The sequence below is a fragment of the Homalodisca vitripennis genome, chromosome 4 (genome assembly GCF_021130785.1).
Source record: "Homalodisca vitripennis isolate AUS2020 chromosome 4, UT_GWSS_2.1, whole genome shotgun sequence".
In the NCBI taxonomy this organism is placed as follows: Eukaryota; Metazoa; Arthropoda; class Insecta; order Hemiptera; family Cicadellidae; genus Homalodisca; species Homalodisca vitripennis.
The window spans coordinates 103,089,110-103,114,408 of NC_060210.1; the positions used below are offsets into that span (position 1 = coordinate 103,089,110).

General features: G+C 33.7%; 1 protein-coding gene across 2 annotated transcripts in view; it reads left to right on the forward strand.

Annotated features, from left to right (window-relative positions):
- The first annotated feature begins 4,910 nt into the window (after positions 1–4,910).
- Positions 4,911–25,299, forward strand: part of LOC124359848 (exostosin-3) — a 45,092-nt gene continuing 24,703 nt past the window's right edge. The window contains exons 1-5 of one of the 2 annotated variants that reach the window (XM_046812934.1): positions 4,911–5,178; positions 19,211–19,348; positions 19,593–19,719; positions 21,078–21,229; positions 21,623–21,989. In XM_046812934.1, coding sequence (XP_046668890.1) covers positions 19,226–19,348; positions 19,593–19,719; positions 21,078–21,229; positions 21,623–21,989 — 769 coding nt within the window. In that variant the 5' untranslated portion in view covers positions 4,911–5,178; positions 19,211–19,225. Of the gene's footprint in view, positions 5,179–18,776; positions 18,933–19,210; positions 19,349–19,592; positions 19,720–21,077; positions 21,230–21,622; positions 21,990–25,299 lie in introns of those variants that run through there. The other variant, XM_046812933.1, reaches the window with a different exon arrangement.

The window sequence follows — 25,299 nt, forward strand, 5'->3', positions numbered from 1 at the left end:
CCCTATCCTTCCCATGTTAATTTGGCCAATTTTATGTACCTTTTTCTCAGAAACCTTTAAAGCTATCATCATAAAACTTTAGGACACTACTATTTAGACCTTTGTTAACATTTAGAGCAGAAGACATTATAAAAATCTATTTTAAATTTTTATTAAAAAAATTATAATTATAAATTATTTTACAAAAAATTAATAAATTATTATTTACAACAAATTAAATAAAAAACTTCTTTTTTAACTTTGTTCCGCTCTAAATGTTAACAAAGGTCTAAATAGTAGTGTCCTAAAGTTTGATGATGATAGCTTTAAAGGTTTCTGAGAAAAAGGTACATAAAATTGGCCAAATTAACATGGGAAGGATAGGGCATACCGAACCCCCTTAAAAGAAACGTTTTCTACCCACTATTGGACATTATGCAGGCTTCCCTAAAAGAAAGGTTGATTCAGTTTTCAAACCACAACTTGAAATGGGGGTTCTTATACGACCTTAAACAACTCCCTCACGCAGAAGATTTGAAGGAATGTTGTGAAAATTTACAGAAACACCTATCGTTTGGGCAAACCTCTGACATAAGCGGAAAAGAACTTTATCAGGAACTCCTTCATGTCAAAACTATTTTGAATGGAGTAAGCCTAGCTAAGGCAACCCCATTACAAGTTTAAAAAGTGATTAAGAAGACAGACAGAAAGGACCTATACACAAATTTATGGATTGCACTTCGAATCCTTCTAACTATTCCCATATCTGTTGCCAGTTGTGAAAGAAGCTTTAGTAAGCTTAAATTAATAAAACCTACTTGCGTTCTTCAATGTCTCAGGAGAGACTGTCATCCCTTGCCATGCTGTCTATTGAAAATGAAGAATGTAAAAGGCTGAAGTTAGAAGACGTTATCAAGAAGTTTGCTAGTGCAAAGGCCAGGAAGATTTATTTTTAAAAATAAAACTATCTCTGTCAAAGGTAAATAATAGTTATGACATTAAGATTGAAATAGTTATGCATTGCGTTTATATCTGTTACTACTATTAATAGCCCTAAAGTTCCATAAAAGTATTGTATGCCAAAGAGCCAAAGTAATAATTTCTTTATATCTATGTATGTAGGTCTATTCAATATTCTATTATCTATTCTAAAACATGTTTAAATGTACATATATAATATATTTGGTAATTTGTTACACACAGAAAACTGGAGTATTTATTTACATATAACAATTTCCAAAAATTCCTTATCACTTGGTATGGCTGTACTGACGAAATGTAATTTTTATGTGGGGGCCCCCAAAGCATGATTTGCCCCGGGCGCATTAAATACTGGGGACGGCCCTGGTGACAGATCACAATTAACCAGTTCTAAATCGAGCAAAGGTGGGGTGATGGTTGCTGTAAAAAAACAATATTCAGTCATCTCGGTTAATATCTGGTGTTGATCACATTGAGTACCTATGGATCAGAATTGAGCCCTCCAAAGGCACTGCCTGGCTCCTTGTAGCTTGCTATATACCACCTCAACAGCACGTCTCCAATTACAGTAGTCTTCTTTGTTCTATTGAGGAGGTGATAACAGACCGTGTCTTCGAAGAAATTATAGTAATTGGGGACTTCAACCTACCCGATGTTGATTGGGACAATCCCTATAACTGTCGCCACACTCCTGCCTCTAGAGTAATGCTCTCTCTAATGGATACTTATGACCTTCAGCAAGTTAATCGTATATTTAATGGAAGGGGTGTCTTGTTGGATCTAGTCTTGTGTTCTAATAAAAGTGCTAGCGTCTCCTTGGAAACGGATTCTGCCCGTAGAGGAGAGTCATCATCCGCCCCTCTCTATTTTTCTACCTTGCAATTTTAAAATGACAGAGGAATACTTCACTAACTACAAGTTTGACTTTAAAAGATGCAACTTACAAAATATCTACAACTCCCTTTCAGATGTGGGCTTAACATCCATATTGAAGAATCCTAATCTCAACGAAGCAACTGACAACTTTCTCTCTACGATTTCCGATGCAGTTAGGCTCAACTCGCCTATGAGAAGAGTTGGTGTATCAAAATTAGGTGGTTTTCTAACGTTTCTAGAAATCTAGTGATCACTAAAAAGATTCTACATAAACGGTACAAGGAACAACCAACATCCTACAACTACCTTAGTTTCTCTAGAGCAAGAGCATCTTGCAAGATTTCTGCGAATAGAGACTATCATCAGCATTTGAGAAGAGTAGAGCAAGGTGTACCGGGGAACCTTCGTTTCTTCTGGAGCCATGTAAATGCGATCAGAAACACTTCTACTGTACCCTCACGCATGGTTTATAACGGCACCGAAACAAGTGTACCGCAAGAGATGTGTGAAATGTTCAAGGGATCTTTTTCCTCAGTCTTCTCGAAGCCAATAGAAGCTTTCACTCCTGCTAGTGGCGATCACCTTGGAAATTCCTCATGTCTAGGTTTCAGTCCTCAAGAGGTATTCGATAAATTAAAAAAACTTGATGAGACCAAAGGTTGGGGACCTGATGAGATTCCTCCTATGATTTTAAAATATTGCCGAAGTTTATTGGCTATGCCAGTTTGAGACCTTTTCAACGCATCACTGGCTACAGGTGTTTTCCCGGAAGCGTTCAAGTCTGCCTATGTTGTTCCAATCCACAAAACGGGACCTGTCGATGATGTCACAAATTATAGACCTATTTCAATTCTAACGTCATTATCTAAGGTATTTGAGGCACTCTTCCTGGACCGCATTAAGCTAAAGCTAGCTAGCATAATCTGTTCTCAGCAGCATGGTTTCATAAGCGGAAGGTCTACCGTGTCAAATTTAGCACTTTTTCAATCAAGAATCCATGAAGCCTTTGTCTCTAACACTCAGCTGGACGCAATATACCTGGATTTCTCTAAGGCATTTGACACGGTGGATCACACTTGTCTCTTGAGGAAGATGCTTGTCCAAGGATTTGGGAACATGGAAGTTAGGTGGTTGGCAAGCTACCTCCCAAATAGACGACTATTTATAACATTTGCATCGGCCACCTCTTCGGAATTTGTTTCTTGTTCTGGAGTCCCTCAGGGTTCGTTACTTGGACCTTACCTCTTCTCACTCTTCATTAATGATCTGCCTGGGGCACTTCGGGGGGATTCCCTTCTTTTTGCAGACGATGTAAAAAATTTTTCAATCATATCGTCAGAAGACGACTGCTTGCGAATCCAGGATGATCTACTTATGATCGACAGTTGGTGTGAGACCAATAGAATGAGGCTCAATATTAAAAAATGTCAAGCAATAACATTTCATCGTTGTCACTCATATATAAACTTTGAGTACTTTGTAAGTGGCGAACCCATAACTCGTGTCCAAGAGGTAAAAGATCTTGGTGTTTTATTGACACCTTCATTGAACCCTGAGCCCCATATACGGAACATCTGCGGCAGGGCAAACAGGATGCTTGGTTTTGTTCTCCGCTTCTCTAGACATTTCAGCAACATATTAGCACTTAAGACTTTGAACTGTGCCTTGGTACGTCAAATCCTTGAATACGGCTCCCCTGTCTGGAATCCATATCAGAACTTTCTCATTGACGAACTAGAGAGAATCCAGAGAAGATTCGTCCGAGCGGTGGGCGTCAGGATGGGTTTCACCTATCAACAAGTCCCCATCGAAGACCTGTTCCGTGATCTAGGGCTTCAGCCACTTGTGAGTCGCAGATTTACCGCAGACATTATGTTGCTCCATAAGATCCTCAACGGCAAAATCGATTGTCCTGATGTATTACAAATAAATGTTTTTATTCAAGACTCCATCATCCACCCGATCTAGCGACCTGTTTGTCAGGCAACATCACCGCACCAACTACGCTGCAAATAGTACGATGGTCCGTCTTCAGAGATGCGGAAACAGTGTTGCCGATGTTGTGGACTTTTTCCACGACAGTACAACAACACTCTAGACGAAGATAGCAGGTCTTCAAATTGGAGTGGAAATGCATGAATGACTTTTTCTACTTACTTTGTTACCTGTATATTGTTATTTTATGTTGCATATTTATAGTGTTGTTATATTTGTATAGTTATTTATATTGTTCTATTTATCTTGTTATATTTGAATGTTACTTTTATTTGAAGTTATTTATCTCTTTTTCACTATCTCTAATTGCTAAAAAGTAGTCTAAGGTACGGTATTTCATAAATCTTCCACTTGCTACCAAAGATTAAGGTAGGTACCTGCATGTCTTAAGTTATTACCATCAGTTTCTGTTTTTGGCTTTTTCATACTTAGTTTAGTCTGGTTTTAGACCATTTAACTTATTAGGATGAATTACTTATTTTGCTTGAATGGGCTCGATATGTCTACTGTTTTTTAATGGTTGCTGTTGTATTGATATATTGTATCTTTTGTAGGCCTATCTCGTTTTATATTTATATTGTTATACTTGTTATTGCTGGATGTATCTTTAAATTTATATTCTTATACTTGCATGTTACATTTATTTAAGTCTTTACTAATTTTGCACTACTACTTATCAATTGCCGAAAAATGATGCCTTTCACTTAAATCAATCTTTTGCTACCATTGATCATGGTATACTTGCAAATTTTGTTCATAATTATCAGTCACTATTTTTATTTACAACTAGGATACAGATTAGCAATTTTACATGGTCCAACTATATCATCATTTTAGTTTAGCATCTTGAGTAGAATTATCTAATTATTTGTCTAATATTTGTAAAAATGGAGATATGTCCGTTGATATGTAAAATAAATAAATTGTAGTAAAGAAAATTAGGAAAATAGCATTTTGACGTACAAGTAGTGTTAGAAAAAAGACAATGTGGAAACGAAAACAAGAAACTACAGTCTTTGACAAGTTTAACTATAGCTATGAAGTATATTATGATTATTTTGATTAAAAGTAGGCACTACAGTTGGCTGTAGAATGGAACACAGATGTTTACATGTCCACTGTCCAGTTTGTGTACTCTCTATATCAGAAGCGTCTGCATTGTTTTTGTAATGATCTCTCGTTCTTAGGTTTTAGTAAATACTAGATAAAAACCAAACCTTTTACTTACAAAGATGAATTCTTAATATGTCTCAAGGTTAAAGAAGTGTCGGCTTCTAAATATGAATGTAAGGTCTAATCATGATTGATAATCTAAAGCGAATGTGAGGTTAGAATGTGTGAAGAAACGTAAGTTGAACAGTTAGGCCTATAAAATACATTATTGTACTACTTTTAGTGTCTGAATTTACTAGATCAATAGTGTTTATACTTTGATTTAAATTCTATAAGTTTATACCACCAGTTTTTGTGAATTTGACGAAGAAGACCAGAAGAAAAGGCACAAGGCCTACAATTTAGGTTAAGCGGTAGTAGTCTTTGATAAATGTTTATTTTCTTTTTTATCTCTTAAAAGGCACTATTAGTTGAACGGGCTGACGGTAATTCTGAAGGTTACAATAAAATAAATAGATCTAGTTTTTATATTGAATACGAGTATCAATCTCTATAGTCATAATAGGCTAACAATCATATTTAAAAGTAAAATAATTTATGTAGTACACATAGTGTACTACAAATACACAGTACATAGTGTAGTTGAATTAGAACTGGAAATGGGTAAACTTTGATAAGTGGACTACACTCGTTATTCGGTTGGGGAAGGGTACGATAAGCAGACCCGGTTTTTTATATCGAAGAATGTAGTCTTCGATACCTAATATTCGCATCTCAAATCCTAGACTATCATAAAAGTATCTATAGTCCTCAATAACAATCATATATTTTAAATTAAAATATGAATTTAATATTATTACAGTGATCAAACAAGTTATTATAACAAAAATTATGAAAACTGGAGACAACCATATTTGCTCCTCTCACAGTTACAGTTGTTTCTTTCCCACAAATTTCACATAATGGGGTTTTCTGTAAGAGCCCAACATGTTGAAGCCACAAAAACAATATATTTTATTTATGTCTTATCATCTTTCAAAGCATTGTCGTGTAGTTTTCTAAAATTGACTGCCATTTTTAATAATTAAAATTACTTATGTAAAATTGAAAAATATTACCCTACGTGTATTATTTGTTTACGTACGCTGTTGATATAGACTATTTAAGTTAATAATTATTCAAAATAATTAATCCGTATCATTGATTATATCGATGGTTATGATTAAGTAATATCGTTTGCCAATTTCGATATAAAAATCCGTGTCCGCTTATCGTACCCTACCCTTTGGTTGTTTTTATCGAAAGGTTTGATGTTTTTATTTGAAGGAATAATTCGATATTACAATTTATTTAACGTAGCATATGATTTCAACTTATTAGTTTTTATGTATTTTTATCAAGTAATTTTAATGTATATAATAAACAGCAAGAAGTAGGCCTAACTAATATCTAGTCTTTAAATTGCGATGAATATGTGGAATATTTCTCACAAATGACAAGATTTGTTTAAGTGGCTTCAACATGTTGGCTAAAATAACAAAGGATAAATTATCAATAATCTTTACCATGGAGATAGAAATGATGAATAAACTTCTTGATAGAGGTAGAAACTATGGAAAAAATTACAAAAGACAGGAAAAAGTACTGAAACTTTTAAATTGTATTCAAATGCAGTTGGTACATCTAATCTTTCTGCTTATATTCTCGTGTGAATATTAAGAATCCTCTTATACCTAACCATCCTTAGTTTGGTATCCTCCCTCAGCCAGAAACCTCGATTCCTCCTGTTCCCCAAGATAGATAGACTAATTGAGGTATGACCGCCTAAAAAGTCTTTCTGAAAATAAACGTAATATTTAAGAAATTTATAAAAGTAGTTTTAGATTATTTTATGTAACATGGCTAATGTAAACATTATTTTAGTATACTTATAAGTGTTTACTAGATCCTACTAAACATAATTATTAGAAAGATGTACTGCTTTAACTAAAGTCAATTAATATGTTATGATAATAATCAGAACAACTATTTCATTTTGACTAAAACTATTAGTACCAATAAATAGCCTGTAAAGGGTAAGAATTTTTCTTATAAACAAGAACTATTAGGCCTACTATGATAAGATCTTGATGGATAAAATGAACCATATATATATATGGTTTGTTTGTATTTTAAGTTGGACCCAACTTACATAGTGTTATTATACTTCCCATAATTGGATGACAAATCAGATCTATATTTTAACACTTCTATTGTAACCTATAAAAACATTATTCTTATTGCGTCTATTTTAGATGGATATTTTGATTGAAGATTAATTGTGCAAATTATTGAGCCCATACACAGCCAGGTCAAATAGATATACATTTCTAATAATTTGTATTTTAAGTTGTATAAATAATGGTTGACAATAAGTTAAGTGACTGGTACCAGTAATTACTGTTATAATTTTTTTTATTAAAATGCTATTGATTTTAGCACTGTTGCCCCAGAATAATAACCCATATCTAAAAGCAGCTTGAAAAAAAGCAAAGCACACTGCTCTAATACAGTTTTGTGGAACACAAGTAATTAGCAACCATGCGCGCATGAGATCTAATGCTGGCAACTCTGTATTGGTGAAAATTTCCCCGGATGACATTTACTATTACTTTGCTGGCTTGCGTGGTGATAATAAAATGAGTGCAGAAAGGCTCTCATTTTACAAGAACACTTGTGAGAAGGTGCTGGATAAATTTCAGTTTTGTCAGGTGTGTCGGAGTGAAATTAAGAGCATTATCAACAGTATCAGCACAGCAGCCTTTTGCAGAATTTACTGAATTTCAATCTACACGGTCAGAGCAGTTTGTCCTATCATCCATATTATTAATCTCTCTTACTCCTCTGGCAAATTTCCCTATGAGTGGGAAAAAATCCTGATCATCCCTCTGACCAAAAATAATAATCCTAAAAGTGTGTTTGAGCTTAGGGCAATTTCCATTTTACCAGTCCTGTCAAAGGTATTGGAGAGGATTGTGAAAAATCAGTTGGGTCCTTTCTAGAATACACCAAATTTTTGCCTGATAGTCAATCTGGTTTCAGGAAGGGTTTCACCATGATATCTGCTGTACTAAGTTTGTCGAACCAGATGTTATCCACTAGGGATAAGAATTTATGTAGTGCTCTAGCAGCTCTTGATTTCTCACGTCATGCGTTTGCATTTGTGAATTTATGATCATCTTTTGGAGATTGTTTTCAAAGGTCAGGGGTTCCTCAGGGTAACTGCTTGGGTCATATTATGTTTCCGCTGTATACTGCGCATCTTAATCTTGAGCTATCATTTTGATCTCTTTACCCGTACATACTCCTACACTGATGATACTCAGCTTGTGTTGACATATCCTCTATTACAATATGCTATGGCAAAGTAGCAAATTAATGGTTTATTGAGGATGAGGCGCTGACGATCACAGGCTTCAGTTGAACCCAAGAAAGTGTTCACTTGTTCTTCAAATTCAGTCTCTTTTAGTAATGAACCTTTGGGGGTTTCCTTGTAAGGTGTTCCTTTGAAGGTTTCGGACACAGTAAAAATCCTTGGTGTGAAACAGTTAACCTTCTTGAGCCATGTTCAAGTATCTATCACGGTGTAATGAATAGATTGAGGGTTTTATTTTAATTTAAGGGGTTACTCCAGGAGGAAGCGAAACTAAAAATTGTCAAAGCTGTGGTTTTTCCAGTTATTTTTTATGCTCTTTCTGACTTTGGAGAAAAATTGTCCCTTGGGAGCACAGTCTTGATTGATAGGTTGCAGAACTCTGCTGTAAGATTTGTATACAGCCTGAGAAAATTTGATAACGTCAACCAGTATCGCAATGCAGCTAAGTAAAGTATATTTTCAGGCTTCAGGTAGCGTGCCTTGTTCACAAGGTATTGCTGTTGTGAAAACCCTCTTACGTCAGGGGAATGGTACAGACCTGTGCTGAAATTAGGAACTGTCGCACTCTGCAGGACGCCATGCTCGAGGTGCTTAGGGTCAGGCTAAAGATGGGGAGGAATTGTTCATGTTACTTTGGCTTCCATATACAAAAGCGTCCCTCATAGACTTAAAGTGTATGGATAGGCTTCGTTCACAAACAATCTTGGACTAACTTTGGAGGAGGATTGTTTTACTCCTAAATAATTGTTTTCTTTTAATGTATTAGCTATTTTATTTGTTTTAATTTCTGTATTGGAAATCAGAAACTCTTTATTATAAAATTTCTTAGAGAAATGTATAGCGTCAGTTTACAGTGGATACAATTCAAATTGTATACAAAAATAATGTCACTCTTGAAGGTCTTTCCAGTGCCTTGATGTCAGCCAGTCATTCAGCGATGCATTCAGCTTCATTCCTTTAAGAGCTTTTAGTTCTTGTGGTAGTATGTTGTACAGCTTCTTGCCAGCAGATTTCTTTCATACAGTGTAAGATGGTGGGCTGGTAGTGGGTAGTTTGCAGGATTTGGAGTGTAGTAGTTGTGGTGGTCAGCAGCTGGAGGTAGGTTCTTCCCATCAACACACAGTATAACCTCCCGAATATAGAGGGCAATCATTGTCATGATTTTTAGGTTCTTAAAGGCTTCTTTACAGGTGTCTCTGGGGCCCAGGAAGTTAAGAATCCTTATAGCTTTTTCTGAAGTCGTAGAAGTCGTAGGTTCTCTTGAGTTGTTCCTCCCCAGGCGGCTCTCCCGTATTGAATATGGGTTTCAAATATTGCAAAGTAAGTAGTCTTTGCATTGCAGTTGGGGTGTTACTGATTGTTTTTATTCGCTTCAAGATATAAAGACTATAATTTCTAAGACTATAATTATATAAAGATATAATTTCTTATATAGCTTGTCAATATGTTGTGTCCATGACATTTTTTCATCGATTATCACTCCCAGAAATTTGTTGTGTGGCTTTAGTCAATAGTCAAATATTCTTTATTCAAAAACATATAGTACATTTCTTACATTAGAATAGTGTCAAGTTTCAATAATATAAAATAAAGACTACATCCAAAACTAAATCTAAAAATCAATTGTTATTATTAAAAAATACCCTTTTCAAATTCCTCTATAGAGTACAAAGCCAAACCTGTCAAAAATGCTTTTAAATTTTTCTTAAATATATTACAATTGTCCTCTTTTTTAATTTCTTCTGGTAACTTTTTCAAAAATTTATTTCCTGCAAATGTTTTTTTTTTTTTTTTTAGAACTCCAGACGGTAACTTGGAAAATTAGACTCATTTTTGTGTCGTGTATTGTATGAGTGAATAAAATAATGTTGATCCCTTAGTGGGTTGTATCTTAGGAACATTATGCACTCATAAATAAATAGCCCATAAACGGTCAATATTTTTAATTCTTTGAACTTTTCTTTGACAGAATCATTAAAATTCAGATGTAACATGACTCGGACTGCTCTTTTTTGGACTTTCAATATTTCCGTGAGGTTTTCCATTTTTGTTGTTCCATATACACAAATGCCATAGGCTATGTGAGACTGGATATGAGAATAATAAATCAATTTTAAAGTTTCCAAACTACACAAATTTAACATCTTTCGAATTGCAAATAGGCCTGAATTTATTTTGTTTAAAACCAATTTAGTATGTTCATCCCATGACAAATTACTATCAACCAATAATCCTAGAAATTTTATCTGATCAACCCTCTCAATTACACTGTCATTAATTTCAATATTTAAATCTAAAATTTGATTGGATTGTTTTGTTTTAAAATTTACAAGCATTGGTTTTATCAGAATTTAGAGTTAAATTGTGGTTTTGAAAAAAATTGTTCAATACAAGCCAATTCGATTGAGGTCAGTAACTCTATCTCTTCTACTGTCTTCCCTGAAACTTTCAAGTTAGAGTCGTCAGCATAGAGACAAAGTCCTGAATAAGGCTCAAAATTTAAACATTTTGCTATGTTATTTAAATAACACAAAAAAAGGAGAGGTCCTAAAATGGAGCCTTGCGGTACCCCTACATTTATTGATTTACATCAACATCTGGTAGGGCTGGTACCTGGTTTCGCTTTCTACCAAATGCTAGCTGGTTAGTCTTAGACATATTAACTACCAAGTCATTGTAGTGGCAGTACTGGTATGTCATGTTCAATGAGGTGTATGAGCGTACCGCCAGCTGTTCAGTAGAATTTTCTGAAGAGAGAAGAGTTGTATCATCTGCATACATGAGCGTATGACAGAGACTTTCCAAATATTGAGGCTTTTTTTTGTAAATAAGATAAACAATACAGGGCCAAGGACAGATCCTTGTGGTATACCTCTATTTATAGGGAGTGGTTTTGATCTTACAGTATGGATCTGTCCTCTTTCCGTGTGTCTAACTTCGACCAGTTGGCTGCATTGTTCCAGGTAGCTCTTGTGCTAGTTAAGGGCAGTACCTCTAATGCCCAGATTTTCAAGTTTGTTTAAAATGAGAGAGTGGCCAAGGCAATCAAACGCCTTAATGAAATCGAGCATAATGCCTGTAACTAACTTTCCTGTCTCCAGATAGTCAATTATAAACTCTGTTAGCTCAATGATTGCAGTAATAGTAGATCGCCCTTTTAAGAAACCATGTTGACTTGCTGTTAGTAGCTTATGTTGTTCACAGTACTCCATCAGTATTTTTAGCACAACCCGTTCAATCATTTTTGAAAAAGCTGAAAGTAGCTAGATAGGCCTGGAGTTACTTGCTTGCGTTGGACTTCAATTTGTTTACTTTTAAGGCTGATGGGAATATCCCTGATGTTAAGGACATATTGGTTATAAAAGCCAGAGGTGGTGTAAGTATATTACTGCATTGATTTAATAGCTTGGATGATATGCCATCTACACCTGCTGATGTTTTGGGTTTGAAGCTCTTGATTATGCTTTTGAATTTCTTCTGTATTTGTGTGAGGTGCTTGTTGCCTTAGCATTTTCAGTCGGAGGTCATAATTTTTCTTAGCTTTAGCTGCTGCTGTCTTATCTTGGTCATTACCTGTGAGCTTATGTTTACTGAGACAATTAAGGTATTCCCGTCTTGAGATTAATCGCTTCATTATCTGAAAATGTCTTGTGTTTTGAGGTTTTCTTGAACTTAATTCTTACCAGCGGACAAGTAGCATCCAAAGCCATTGTAAGCGTTGCAGAGAAGCTGTTGTACGCATCATCACTATTTGAAGCATTGTACACTCCATTCCAGTCTTCATTTTCCAGCAGAGCTCTTAATGCACTGATGTTTTCTTCTTTGAAATGTCTCTGTATAATACTGTTGGAGGAAGTGGTGCATCTTTTAAACTGTGCTGTGGTTACCTGGGCTGTATGGTCAGATATACCCGCTTCAATAACTACTGTTTTCAATTTGTCATTTGTTTGAGGTTTGTGCATACACAGTCTATAGAGGTCAAGGATTGAGGAGTTATTCTTGTGGCAGGAAGCAAAAGTCTAGATAGATCGTGTCTGTTTAGTCTCTTGTTTAAAATAAAGTTGTCTCGGCTGTGTGGCTTTAAGCTGTCTACATTTATATCACCCATCATGATCAAGGAATAGTTTTCTGCCCTTGTTTCTTCTAAAACATTGGAAATTACATCAAGAGCTTCCTCAAGTTTTCCATTGGGTGGCCTGTAGATACCTACAACAAAGAGATAGATGTTCCTTTCCTTGAGAGATTTTTACCATAGCCATTTCACAAGTCAATTCTGCGCAGTAATGTGTAATATTCACTGGCATAGCACTTCCTTCACATTCCTCCACTACGTAAATGGCCACTCCACCTTTCCTGTGTAGTACTCGACTAAAATTAAGTACGAATCTAGGAATTATTGTTTTCTTTAGCAAGACATCCTTCAGTCCATGTTCAGTAAAAATAACTATATCCGGCCCTGTGTAGCTTCAAGGAAATGAATTAACCTGTCCGTTTTGTTCTGTATTTCCTGAACATTTTGATGAAGGATTTTTATTACGTTTTTTAGAGATTTGATCTTGTGCGTAGGAATATTTTGGTTCTGTACCGCTGTTTCTTGTACTGAGTCTGCTCTAAAAAACTATGAGGGAAGAAAGCGGTGGAGGAACTTGTGGGTTCGTTCGTGGTTTGTTGATTATTGGAGCTTGAATCTATTTCTATAGGTTAACCGCTATTAAAGAAACCTGCGCAGAAGCAAATTTCTGAGCAGTACCGCGCAGGAGGGGCCCTTCCTCCTGGAGTTGGGGTGGGGAGTGGGACCAGCACCTTCTTGTATCTGTTTATCAGCTGTGTGGATCGTGTCTCGCTCTCACAGTTTTGTTTACACTGCAGCTACTTTACCTGTTCTATAACTATATATTTTTTGTGTATGCGTATATGTGTCGCAGTCTAAGCATAAATTATTAATTGAACAGATTAATGTAGCTATAGATGTATCCAGGAAGCTTGCATTTTGTTTTGAGGTTAGCCGTGCAGTGGCAGTGGCCATTAGAGATTTGTCGTTCAATTCGAACGGGTCAGTCAAGTGAATAAGTGATCCATATCAGAGTGTTTCAAAAGACCCGTTCACCTAGAACGATTCATTCACTTTTTCCTGCCAACTGAATAAGTTTGATACTTTTTTCAAATCAGATATGTTATTTTTAATGATCGTTAAAACTTATAATATTATTATTATTAAGTTCATTTAAAAACTCTTATCCATGAAAAATAGCTTAAAATCATATGGAACTAACTAAAACTATAGAGTTTATGCATTAGGTTACACTAGGTCCTCAAAATTGTTCAGTCGTTATTTTCGTTCACTGCTAACCGATTAAGAATAAAACCGTAATCTTATAACTCAACAGGGGGACTAGGGAGTCTCCCCATTTGTTGGGAATAACCTTACTTATGATAAATCAAAGGCATATCAATCAACCAAGTCCATTGATTATAAGTATTAAACATTTAAAATATTTAGCAATGTATCTGGTAACTTACAATTACATTTTTAAATAAGTTTTAATAGATATATTTGCATTTACTAGATTCCTGAAATAATACATTTATTGCTATATATCTATCCATTCACTGAACGATATGCTGTTTCATCCTCTATTCGAATACTATTTTATAGCAGATCCTTTCATTCACTCGGTCATTACATCCAGTCGTTCATTTTGTTCAGTCAACACGATGACCGGTAAAACACGCTCTAGCGGGAAGGCTTAGTAACTCTGTACTGACCGGTTCAACTGAACGGGTCGCAGCAGTGAACGATACCGACGGAGCTAGATTAGTCAGCTGATAAAATAGAGTGAGCGCCGAGCAGTGGTGGGGATACTTGGAGGGGCGGCGAAGGGGTATTTACCCCACCCTGCGTGTACTCAAATCAACCAAGGTTTTTTTGTTAGCGGTTTACCTATAATGTCTCTGTACTGATTTGTCCTACCTCTGCGGGAATGTTTGGGGTGTTCTTTTGTGTGTTTCTGAATTTTTTTCACAGTTGGCAATTTTTTTGTAAAAAATTCTTCAAATGTCTCACTTTCTTCTAGTTTGTGGGCTGTACAAGGAGGTTGCCTATTGAAAGTAACTGTGGTCATAGTTTCTCTTTGGTATTCCCTATCTTGGCACGTTTGAGATGCTCGTAGCTGACCTTGACTCTCTTTAGCCAGCACTGTGCATTCTTGTCTGAGGATGGTCTGTTTTTTGTATTTAGCTGCTTGAAGTGAGATACTGAAAACATTAGTTTTTGTCCCAGTATTTGCTTTTCTCCTAAGAGGTAAGCTGTGCTGCCTTGACGTATTCTGTGCCACTTGAGGGGTAAGTGTAGATTCCGTTCTTGATTCGATGGCGAAGGATTTTATTGCTAACTCCAAGGGGTGAGCTTTGTGACTGAAGTTTCAGTTGCTGAAGAGTCAGTTTGTGTATAAGAATCCTTGTGAGTTTTATATGTGACTTCTTGACAAGGCAAGGTCCAGTGCATTTTATGCCAGAGAATTTTTTATTACTGTGTGAAGGTATATGAATATTCCTTGATTTCAAAAATGTATGACTTTAATTATTTTGAAAAACAACATTGTAGTTTTGAAAATCACTTAAAATAAAGACATTATTTATTTATCAAATCAAAATTCATGCAAACTTTTCTTTATAATGACATAACATATTAATTTTTCTCAATATTATTCTTCAATATTTATAAAAAAGCTATTCAGAAGTTGTTTTTAAATATGAAGGCAGAATTAATTAATTGTGAAACCAATTTGTTTATAGCAAGTAAATGAATTATATGTTTATACTTTTGACTGTAGTTAATATAGTTAGAAATGTATTGAACATCTCATTTTTCAACTTAAAAAATGCATAAAATTAAATATTTTTCAAAGACCAAGAGCTTTCAAATCAAATACAATTTTACATTATAGTCTGCCACAGGAAATATTTTCAAAATGAACAATAACATTATGTTTCTAGTGCTCCTGGAAGAGCATGACATTTAATTGGCTGAGCATTAGCAAAGCATATCCTTCGAGAGGCTGTAAAAATTTCATTTCTGTCTGCCTGTGTGTTTATCTGTCCCCATGATATCTCAAGACATAACTGACCTACAGACTTGAAATTTTGCATGAGGCTATATAAATGAGTTCGAGTTTGATAGTGGCGCATATTAATACATGAGATTTGGCTTGGCATTAGCAAACATTTATACAGTGGTTTTATGGATAATCATGATGGCAACAAGAAAATTGCTGAATAAAAAATATATAAATAAAATATAATCATATAAAATATTAACATAGGACATAGTAACTCATTTGTCCTAATGAAAGAGCTATAAGCTTGAAATTTTGCATGTCTCAGTGAAGCTTGTTACACAAAATGTGCTGTGGCATAACTTTGTGCTTATAACTCTTTACGTTGCAGACCAAAAAGTTACTTTTTCTGAGCGTATATTATAATTTTGTGGAAATAACGTAAAATTTAGAAAAAACATTTTGACAGAGGTGTTGTAGTATTTTTTATAATATAATGAATGTCAAAATGTAGCAACTTAAGTCTGAAGAAAATGTTATGATAATTTTATCTAACATTTTTATTTTCAAAAGGAATAATTATTATTCAAAACTTAATTAAACTAGATAAAAACAACAACTACAAGTCTAAAGTTTAATATTCAAGGCTAAATTTAGTACAAATTAATATCAATTCCTTCCAATTTTAAATTGGCTGAAGCCTGAAAAATACTTTTTCTGACATGGTGGAAATAGATATTTTTAATTTCATCATCTAAAATAACTGTTTTCTACACTAAAATCAGATAAAAAATTATTGAATACAGCTAAGTATACCGAAAATGAAGATTTCTTTCTACAATAAAACGAATAAGTACTAGTTGCTCTTTGTTCTTTTATTTGCAGTAATCTGCCCACTTTTTTTGGATGTATAAAATCTGTTCTATTGTAATATTTTTGTCATGGCTCACTGAAAAATAAAGAAACTATTGTATAAGAATTAAAAAGTAAAATGAATAAGCTTTACAGTGAAATTTTGTAATAATTATCTTATCTTATCTTCTTCATTATATGATGAACTAAAACATGATATTTATACATTTCTTTGTGAACATCAGAAATGTCGGTCTATTACGAAACAACATTGTAATAAACAGTTTTATTTTATTAATATATGTTTCTTTACTTTCCCCAGAAAAAATTCTAATATTTAGTATGGCAGTGTAATGTGAAAGTACCATTATAATTATATCATAATCTATTTACTGAGAAACAAATTCCTATTTATAAACATTCTTGTTTTATTTTAGCAATATTTCACTATTCCATAACAATAGGATACGTTCATTAAATACATAAGTTTTGTTATGTATATTTTAATATTATTCTTAATTAAATTACTCTTTCCCAAACTGAGTTACTCTTTCTCATACTAGTTAAACCTAAAGAATGTCTTATTTAACCATGTGAAGTTAAGGCTAACCAGCCCTCTCTTACACCACCACCAATAGCCGAGCAGGTAGACTGCTTGTAAGGACAGGATCACTCAGCAGTCACCCATCCAAGCAGCAGCCACATTGCTTCTTCATTCAGTTACCTTCCGCTGTACCCACTTCTAGTAACAGAGTTGAGGATTTTGCTGTAAACTATGCTACTGTTATTGTTTTACAGGAAAGAAATTATTAAAGAATACCCATGAAGTATGGTCACTGCAGAGAAAAGTCATGAAGATTTAAAGATATGACAAATAATTCATAAAGAAGATGGTTTTCTTGTTAAATAGCATGATGACTCAGCACCAAGCTGCTACTCAGGGCATTTCATTTTATTTTTCTTGCCAATATTATACATAATTTGCTGTGTAATATTGTCTAATTTTCTGTGTGCTATAGTTTGGACAACTTAGACTTATCCAGAAAATGGAATGTTAGTACAGTGCAGATGCACTGTACAAGTTTCCTTTACTCTGTATCCAGGAAGTATATCCCATCATGTTTTAATTTATCTGCATCTTATCACTCCATTATCAGTTAGTCATATTGTGCACAAGATTGTTTAAATTATTTATATGATCAGTATGTGTTTAAAGCTAATTTTATACTTCAAATAAACTATTGTCGATGTATTCCATTATTTCAAATGAAATATGAACATCTTTTCTAGATTAGATAATACATTTTTTTGTATCTGAGCAATTCATAGAGCAAACTTGTGACATCTCTTTTTACCAATTCAATGTGCTATAATTGACAGACAATGTTTGGCTTCAATCCTGTTATAGAATTATTAACCTCTGTCTACCAGGTGAAAAGTACATAACCCCAAGTCTGTATCGCCCATTTACAAGCTACTTTTCAGTTCATATAAAATATACCCGTTGTCGAAACATTGACATGTTTGGCATGTTTTAAGAGTGTAAGTTGTAAAAATAATAATTTTCTCAACAATGTTTTTTTACTTTTTACTTGCAGACGTTTTTACTTAGGGTAACAATTTTTTTCAATTCCTTATATCACCGAATCATAACGAATGTGAAATAACTTGTGCAAATAATAAACTAGTTATACAATACAATACACAACAATCATAACGAATGTGAAATAACTTGTGCAAATAATAAACTAGTTGTCTTAAAATAATACCATATATTTTTATTATAAACCATTTAAGAAATAGAGATTTTTCACCATTCATAAACATTTATTTAAAGTGCTAAAAGTTTACATTTTTAAACATACATTTCTATAATAGTTAACATCTAAGATTTCCGGTTCGGACTGTGGAGAACCATTTTCAATGAACAGATGTTTAATTATTGACTGAATACAACTTTCCATTGTAAAGGCTATATATATATATATATATATATATATATATATATATATATATATATATATATATATATATATATATATATCATGAACTTAATTATGTGAGCAATGTTTTGAAGCAATGTGAACAGAAACTGATGAATTAAAACTGTTGTGATTTTACAACATTTTTGGTTTGTGGAAATATGAGGGCATATTGCATAGTACTCGTATAAAGTTATAAGTTTGATACAAGTACATTGTGCATTTTGCCAGTTTTAAGGTTTCTATTTGTAAAAGTGGTATTTATGAACACTTTATACCATGATCCAGTTATTAAAAATATATTAACACACATACCATAAAAAGAGGAAGCCAAAGTTTTTTATTGAATTTGGAGCATGTCCTACATGATACAGGACTATACCATAAAATGTCATTGTTCTACTTCGTATGGCTAGATAAACGACCTTCTTGTGGGGATAATAAATGGAAAATGTTATATCTTTACCTATAGTTCTGTTGACATGAGGGAAATAGACATATGTATAAGTACATATTAGTTTCATATATTTCTTTTCCAGTCTAGACATGAATCCTTCCTCGGTTAGCACAGTGATATTTTTATTTTAAAAGTAGAGAGATTTGGTAGAACCTAAATAATGAAACAGCATATTCAGACTTGAATATTCCAAATGGCTGCTATTCCCCTTCTCACAATAAATGCAGGTAAATTATAAACACACCTGCTACAATTTTAATTAGCGCTTAGTTTGATTACATGATTATATTTCTAATTTTTCTGTCTTCTGCCTTAAAAATTATTTCTATTCGTAATTAAATAGTTATATATAAATTATGGTTATTTTGCATACTGAATGAGTAGTTTTTAACTCATCAGTACAATAAAGCATATTTACGACAAACATGTTAGTTATATAAGTTAAGTCTATAAAAGTAATGTTTTACGAATGTTGTTTTTTTATCTCTGATTTTTTTATTTACAGGTAAATCCACATAAAATGATGTTCACAAAAGAAGTTATTTGCCACAGGCTGGTTCATTTGAAACTTTCTCGAGTTATTGTATTGGTGACTTTGGCCTTGGTTCTTGTTCCACTTTTCACTCATTACTACTTATCAAATGTAAGTATAATCACCTAAATCTTGTGTAAGTAGACTGATTCACAAGGGTCTTTTAAAAAAAAGTATCAGGCAACCCTCATTTCAAACTTTGTTATTTGAGTTTGTTTTAACATAATGTTTATATTTTATAATATCATAATATTTTAAAATGTTGCTCTCATAAGACTCTTGAAATATCATATGAGTAAAATTATATTTTGAGTGGTAAATATAATTATGTACCAACATGCTTATATGTATATAGGTTGAAAGCGATGTGTCTCTGGGTGATGTTCATCGAACTAGATCAAAACTCGAAGCTTATGAAGACTTTAGCATGTTTAGAGGTGCTGATTTAAAATCTAGAGTGGAAGAAATGCTGAGGATAAAAGGTTAGTATTCCGAGTAACATAAATTGATATTGTAATATTAAATTGTTTAGTGAAGCAGTCCAGTTTTATAATATGGCACCTTTAATTTATTGAACTGTTAAAATGCTGAATGATATTAACTGATGAAATTTTCAACTGGTATGGAATCGGAATAGGTATTAACACTTTCAATCATTAAGATTGAAGTGAAGTCATTGGAAAATCTCAATAAAAGTATAAATGTATAAAGAGCAGATTCCAGTACGACTTTTGAAATATTTTTTTCATCTTGTGTTTAAAATGTACAACAGTCAAACTAATCACTTTATAATTATTAATAATAAAGTACAGAGTGAGGCAGACCATCCATGCAGTATGTATAGCTGTTGCACTAACTAACTTTAACACCTTTTCTCATCAGGTGAAAATGTGATTGTTACTATTATGTGCTGCACATAACCAAGTGTATTGAAAAATTTATACAATACATTACAATACAGGTCTCCACTTGACAATATAAAATATATGTAATATGTTGTATGAATTAAAATTTTTCAACTGTGAACTAACTTGTTGATTTTTAAAATCTCTTATTCATCCTCTTGATACTAAATATTGGTTTTAAACAAACTCCAATGAAACATTAAGGTAACGTACTTTAAAGTGTTGACATGGTACATACTTAACAGAGGTGCTACATAATTAGCAATTATTTCAGTTATTTCAATTTATAATCTACTATTGAAAACTTCCACTTATTATTACATCACATGTTAAAACTCATTGCCATAATTTACTTGCTACTATTGTGATAACTATGTCAAATTTCTCACTGTCGTTATGTCTAGACCCCATACAACTTTCTGTTTTCAGTATTAGGAGACAAAATGGAAAGTTAAAAAAAATATAACATATCTTTTGTGACTAAATACTCTTCAAAAGGTTAAAGCAAATATTATTGCAAGCCCTTAGTTATGGCTGTAATATTCATGGGGAGATTAATTGAAAGACACTGAAAAAAATAAAATCTTTTTAGAAAATAAACAATCATATTTTTACTTTTAAGGATGATATTTTTAATTTCCTCATCAAAACTTTATCTTTTAGGGTCATTGGATTGATACTGTATCACATTACTGATACAGCACATGCATAATTGCTATCAAACAACAAACTAGAATATCATGTAACCCTAAGATTTTTTATTCTTAAAGTAAATATTGTTTTATTTTAATTGAATTTTCTGCAACATTTCAATATGCCAAATGTTTTTGAGTAGTTGTTGTTTCTTTAAGTGACATGTTTATTATCTCATTTATCTTATTAAAGTCTGAATTGAGAATATGAATAAGGAATGATGAGTGAAGGTGCTGTGGCAGGATCAGTGAGTACAGAACTCAGAGACCTGGAGGCGAAGCGTCAGAGACTACAGTCAGACATCTCCACACTCAACCACAAGATAGAAACACTCAAGATGGACTTGTTGCGACAGCAGACCGAGTTAGAGAGGCTCAAGTTGTCTGTGGAACAGGTGAGTTTATTGTTTATATTAACTTCTGAGTGATAGATTAAGTAACTTTCACAAAGAAGTATGAATTTCATTTCTGTTTCAATCAGATATTATAACACATACATAAAAATACATTAAAAACATTTATATTTATTTAGAAATTTTGAAACTATTTTATATTTTCAGTTTAATATTTTTTCTATTGAGACTTTGTGATACTATGTTTACATATTTTACACAGCGGCAAAAAAAAAAAAAAAACAGAAAATAAACAATTAAAAATATTAATCTATATCAGTCTATGTATATATCTCACAAATACTATAAGTTTTTTTTCTACATGATGTTTACAAAAATATTGTATAGTTTTAAACAGCACTTTTGCGTAGAGAAATATTAAAAATGTTTGTGCAGGCCCAAGTAGCCCATCGAGAGGCACTCCAGCGAAACACACCCGAGCTGAGTCCCCCTCTACGGCTGGTCCCCTCCTCCCCACCCCTCTACCTTCCCCCTCCCACCACTCTTTCTCCTCCGTGTCGCATGTGGTCATGTTTCGACCACTCTCGCTGTGCCCTCACGTCTGGCCTCCCAGTGTTTCTGTACGATACAGAACTGTTTCCTGCCACGTCATATCTGCGCACAGGTGTCCGCCAGACTGTCGGTTACAATCCCCACTACACCAGCAACCCCACAGAGGCCTGCCTCTTCTTGGTACTCATTGGGGAGGGTGAGGCTCACGATCTCACAGGACTCAAGGAACTGCCCTACTGGGGAGGTGACGGTGAGTGTTGATAGAATAGAATATACATTTATCATGTTGAGAATATTGCACATTGTATTACAGTAATCTTAATGCTTTTTCTATGATATTTAACCTACACGAATTTTATTCACTGACAATATACATTTACATGTAAGCACAAAAATTCAAAGACTCAAACATATTTTGTTGTGATTGTTACTTCCAAGTGTATACCATGAACTTACCCTCTTAAGCATACTTAGTAAAAAGCATACCAGTTAGTGTTTCTGTGAGAATTGAAATTGTTTTGATTACTGTCAACTTTTAGTGTTTTAGTGTTATTTATGGGGTTTATTCAAATCTGAAAAACACATTTGAATCCTCCTGTACATTTCTAGAGCTCTTGCTCCTCATGAATCTTATTTAGCTCTTATCTTCTATCTGTATCAGTGTAGACATTAATCAACTTCAGCTCCCTCAGACTCTTCGACACAAAACTCTGAAGGCTGTTCATATCACAATATTGTTCAGTATTGTGCTTAATGTATAACAACAGACAAGTGATGGTCAAATCCGGAATTTTAAAATCTAGAATCTGATTCAGAAAAGTTTTTCATGATCAAAAATATATACTTCATAAGCAATAAATATTTGTTTCTTTTCAGGCTGATAAAATACAGTTTTGTTATTTACATTTGTATACTTAACTATTCAGAGAACACATTATAAAACTCCTTACATTTTAAATGCTAATACTTATAAAAATCACTATAAAACAAGGATAAACATTCATTATTTGTTTATTTTACAACTAAAAATGTAATGACAATAACGACACACAACAGTAATTTTAGTAATTAATTAGTACGAGGGCTGTTTTTTTTTTTCAACTTCCGATGTGGTATAAAAATAAAACTAGGGAGAGTAATTAAATAAATTTATTATCAAAAGTTAGGTACATTATTAGTTACTTTTCAACATAATCGCCATTTAAATTGAGGCATTTTTCATACCTGGGTACAAGCTTCTTAATACCTTCTTCATAGAAGTTTGCCGCCAGTGATTTGAGATGGGTTTTCACGGCGTCTCGCAGCGCGTCGTCTGTTCGGAAGCTCTGCCCTCCTAGCATCTTCTTCAGTTCCGGGAAAAGGTGATAGTCACTCGGCGCTAACTCAGGACTATACGCCGGATGGTCAAAAACATCCCATTTAAAACCGTCAAGAAGATGCTTTGTCAAAGCAGCACTGTGAGGACGGGCGTTGTCATGAATGAGCACTACTCCCGATGTGAGCATTCCTCTCCTTTTGTTCTGGATAGCTCTCCGCAAACGTTGTAACGTACCGCAGTATCCTTCCGCATTGATTGTGGTACCTGGCTCTAAAAACTCAACAAGCAATACACCTTTTTGATCCCAAAACACGGTGGCCATAATCTTTTTGTTGTTGAAAGATTTTTGAATTTTTTGGGTTTGTTCGGAGAGTTTGAATGCATCCATTGTTGGGCCTGCTGTTTCGTTTCTGGGGTGTCGTACAGAACCCATGTCTCATCTCCTGTCACGATTTTGATCAAAAAATCTTCGCCATCAGCTTCATAACGGTTCAGAAAAGACGTTGCTGAAGCCATTCGCCGAGCTTTGTGGTCATCAGACAACATCTTCGGCACCCATCGCGCACAAAGTTTTTTGTAGCCTAACTTGTCAGTTACGATAGAGTATAGGGCTGACCTTGAAATCTCAGGAAACTGATTGGATAGCTCCGTAATCGTAAACCTTTGATTGCTTCTTACACTTTGGTCAACTCGATCAACGAGGTCTTCGTTTGCGACCGACTTTCGTCCTTGGCCCCCTTCATCATGAATGTCAACTCGTCCATCTTTAAATTTCCTACACCAATCACGCACTGCACTGTCACTCATAAAGCTTTCACCGTATACTCGTTCCATTCTACAGTGAATTTCTGCTGCAGATAACCCTTCAGCTTGCAAGAAACGAATGACACTTCTCAACTCACACTTGGCGGGAGATTCTATCATGGTAGCCATGTTTATGTGTCGCTAGATAAATTGGAAATGGCGTCGGCCGTCCGAAAATGAGTGAGGTTGTAGTGGGAGAGGTGCGCAGTCGACTGCCGCGCATTGCTGGCCGATACCACTCGCCCAGCCATCTAGCGGCACGATCGGAAGTTGAAAAAAAAAACAGCCCTCGTATTATCAAGTATTTCTTCATTAAGTAATTTCATTACTTTGTTTCTCGATTAAGAAGGTTTTTTTTCTGTTCATATTGCTTCTTTGGTGCACTAATACAAGTGACCAAAGAATACTTTGACTGCCAGTCACTACGTACAACACATTACGAGAATTGAAGCTGAATCTCGAATATCCCAACACTGGAACCTACACTTACATTTGAGATAAAATTTGTGTGTAATGTACTGTTGAATAAATTAAAATCAATATGGTATTAGAACAAAAGAAGATTGTAGAAGTTTATTTAATGTCTTGAAAAGATTTTTTTTTACCAAGAAAAACTAGTTTATTTTTAGAAAATAAATATGAAAAAGTAAGTCAACTACTACAATTTTTTTTTTCTTTATTGGTCAGTTTATTTTTGTTTAGAAAATTTGAGTTAAATAACCAAATTTTATCAAATTATCATAGAAATTTGTATAAATTTTATAAAAGATCGATTTATTTAGAATTAAAGTGGGAGAGAAATATACTTAGCACGTCTATAGAGAGCAGCAAATTTTAGTATTGGGCCTTTTTACACTTACAAATACTATAGATACTTTATCAGTATAATACAATAATAACAAAAATGATGGGGTAACCAAACCATTAATATTTTTTTTAAAGGAAATGAAAATTTGTTTAAAATTAATAGACTGCAACATTAAAATATTAGTTATGGTTTGTCATTTACATTAACAATAAGGTCGTGTAAATGGTATTTTTATTTAGTTATTTAAATTGTATAGTGTTCTTTTGAAGACAGGAAATATTTTTATATACATTGTATACAATTCATATTGTGGTTTTTAGTAGTAATTGTTTTAGCATTTTTACAAAATTGCCCATAAAAATTACTTTAAAATTCTATAATTGATTGTATAGCGATCACACAAACATAGATTTTTCATGTGGAAAGGTATTTTAAAGGTTTTTAATATGAAATTTATTAAATTTGAATATGAACCGATTGCAATAATGGTGTCTATTCTAATGTACTGTCCCAAGAATGTAACTTTTTGATTGTGTTTTTTTTTTATTATGTAATGTAGTAAAGTTGTGAAACTGAATACAGCATCATTTGGACACAATACATGTGACTACTGCAAGGCTAATCAGTGCC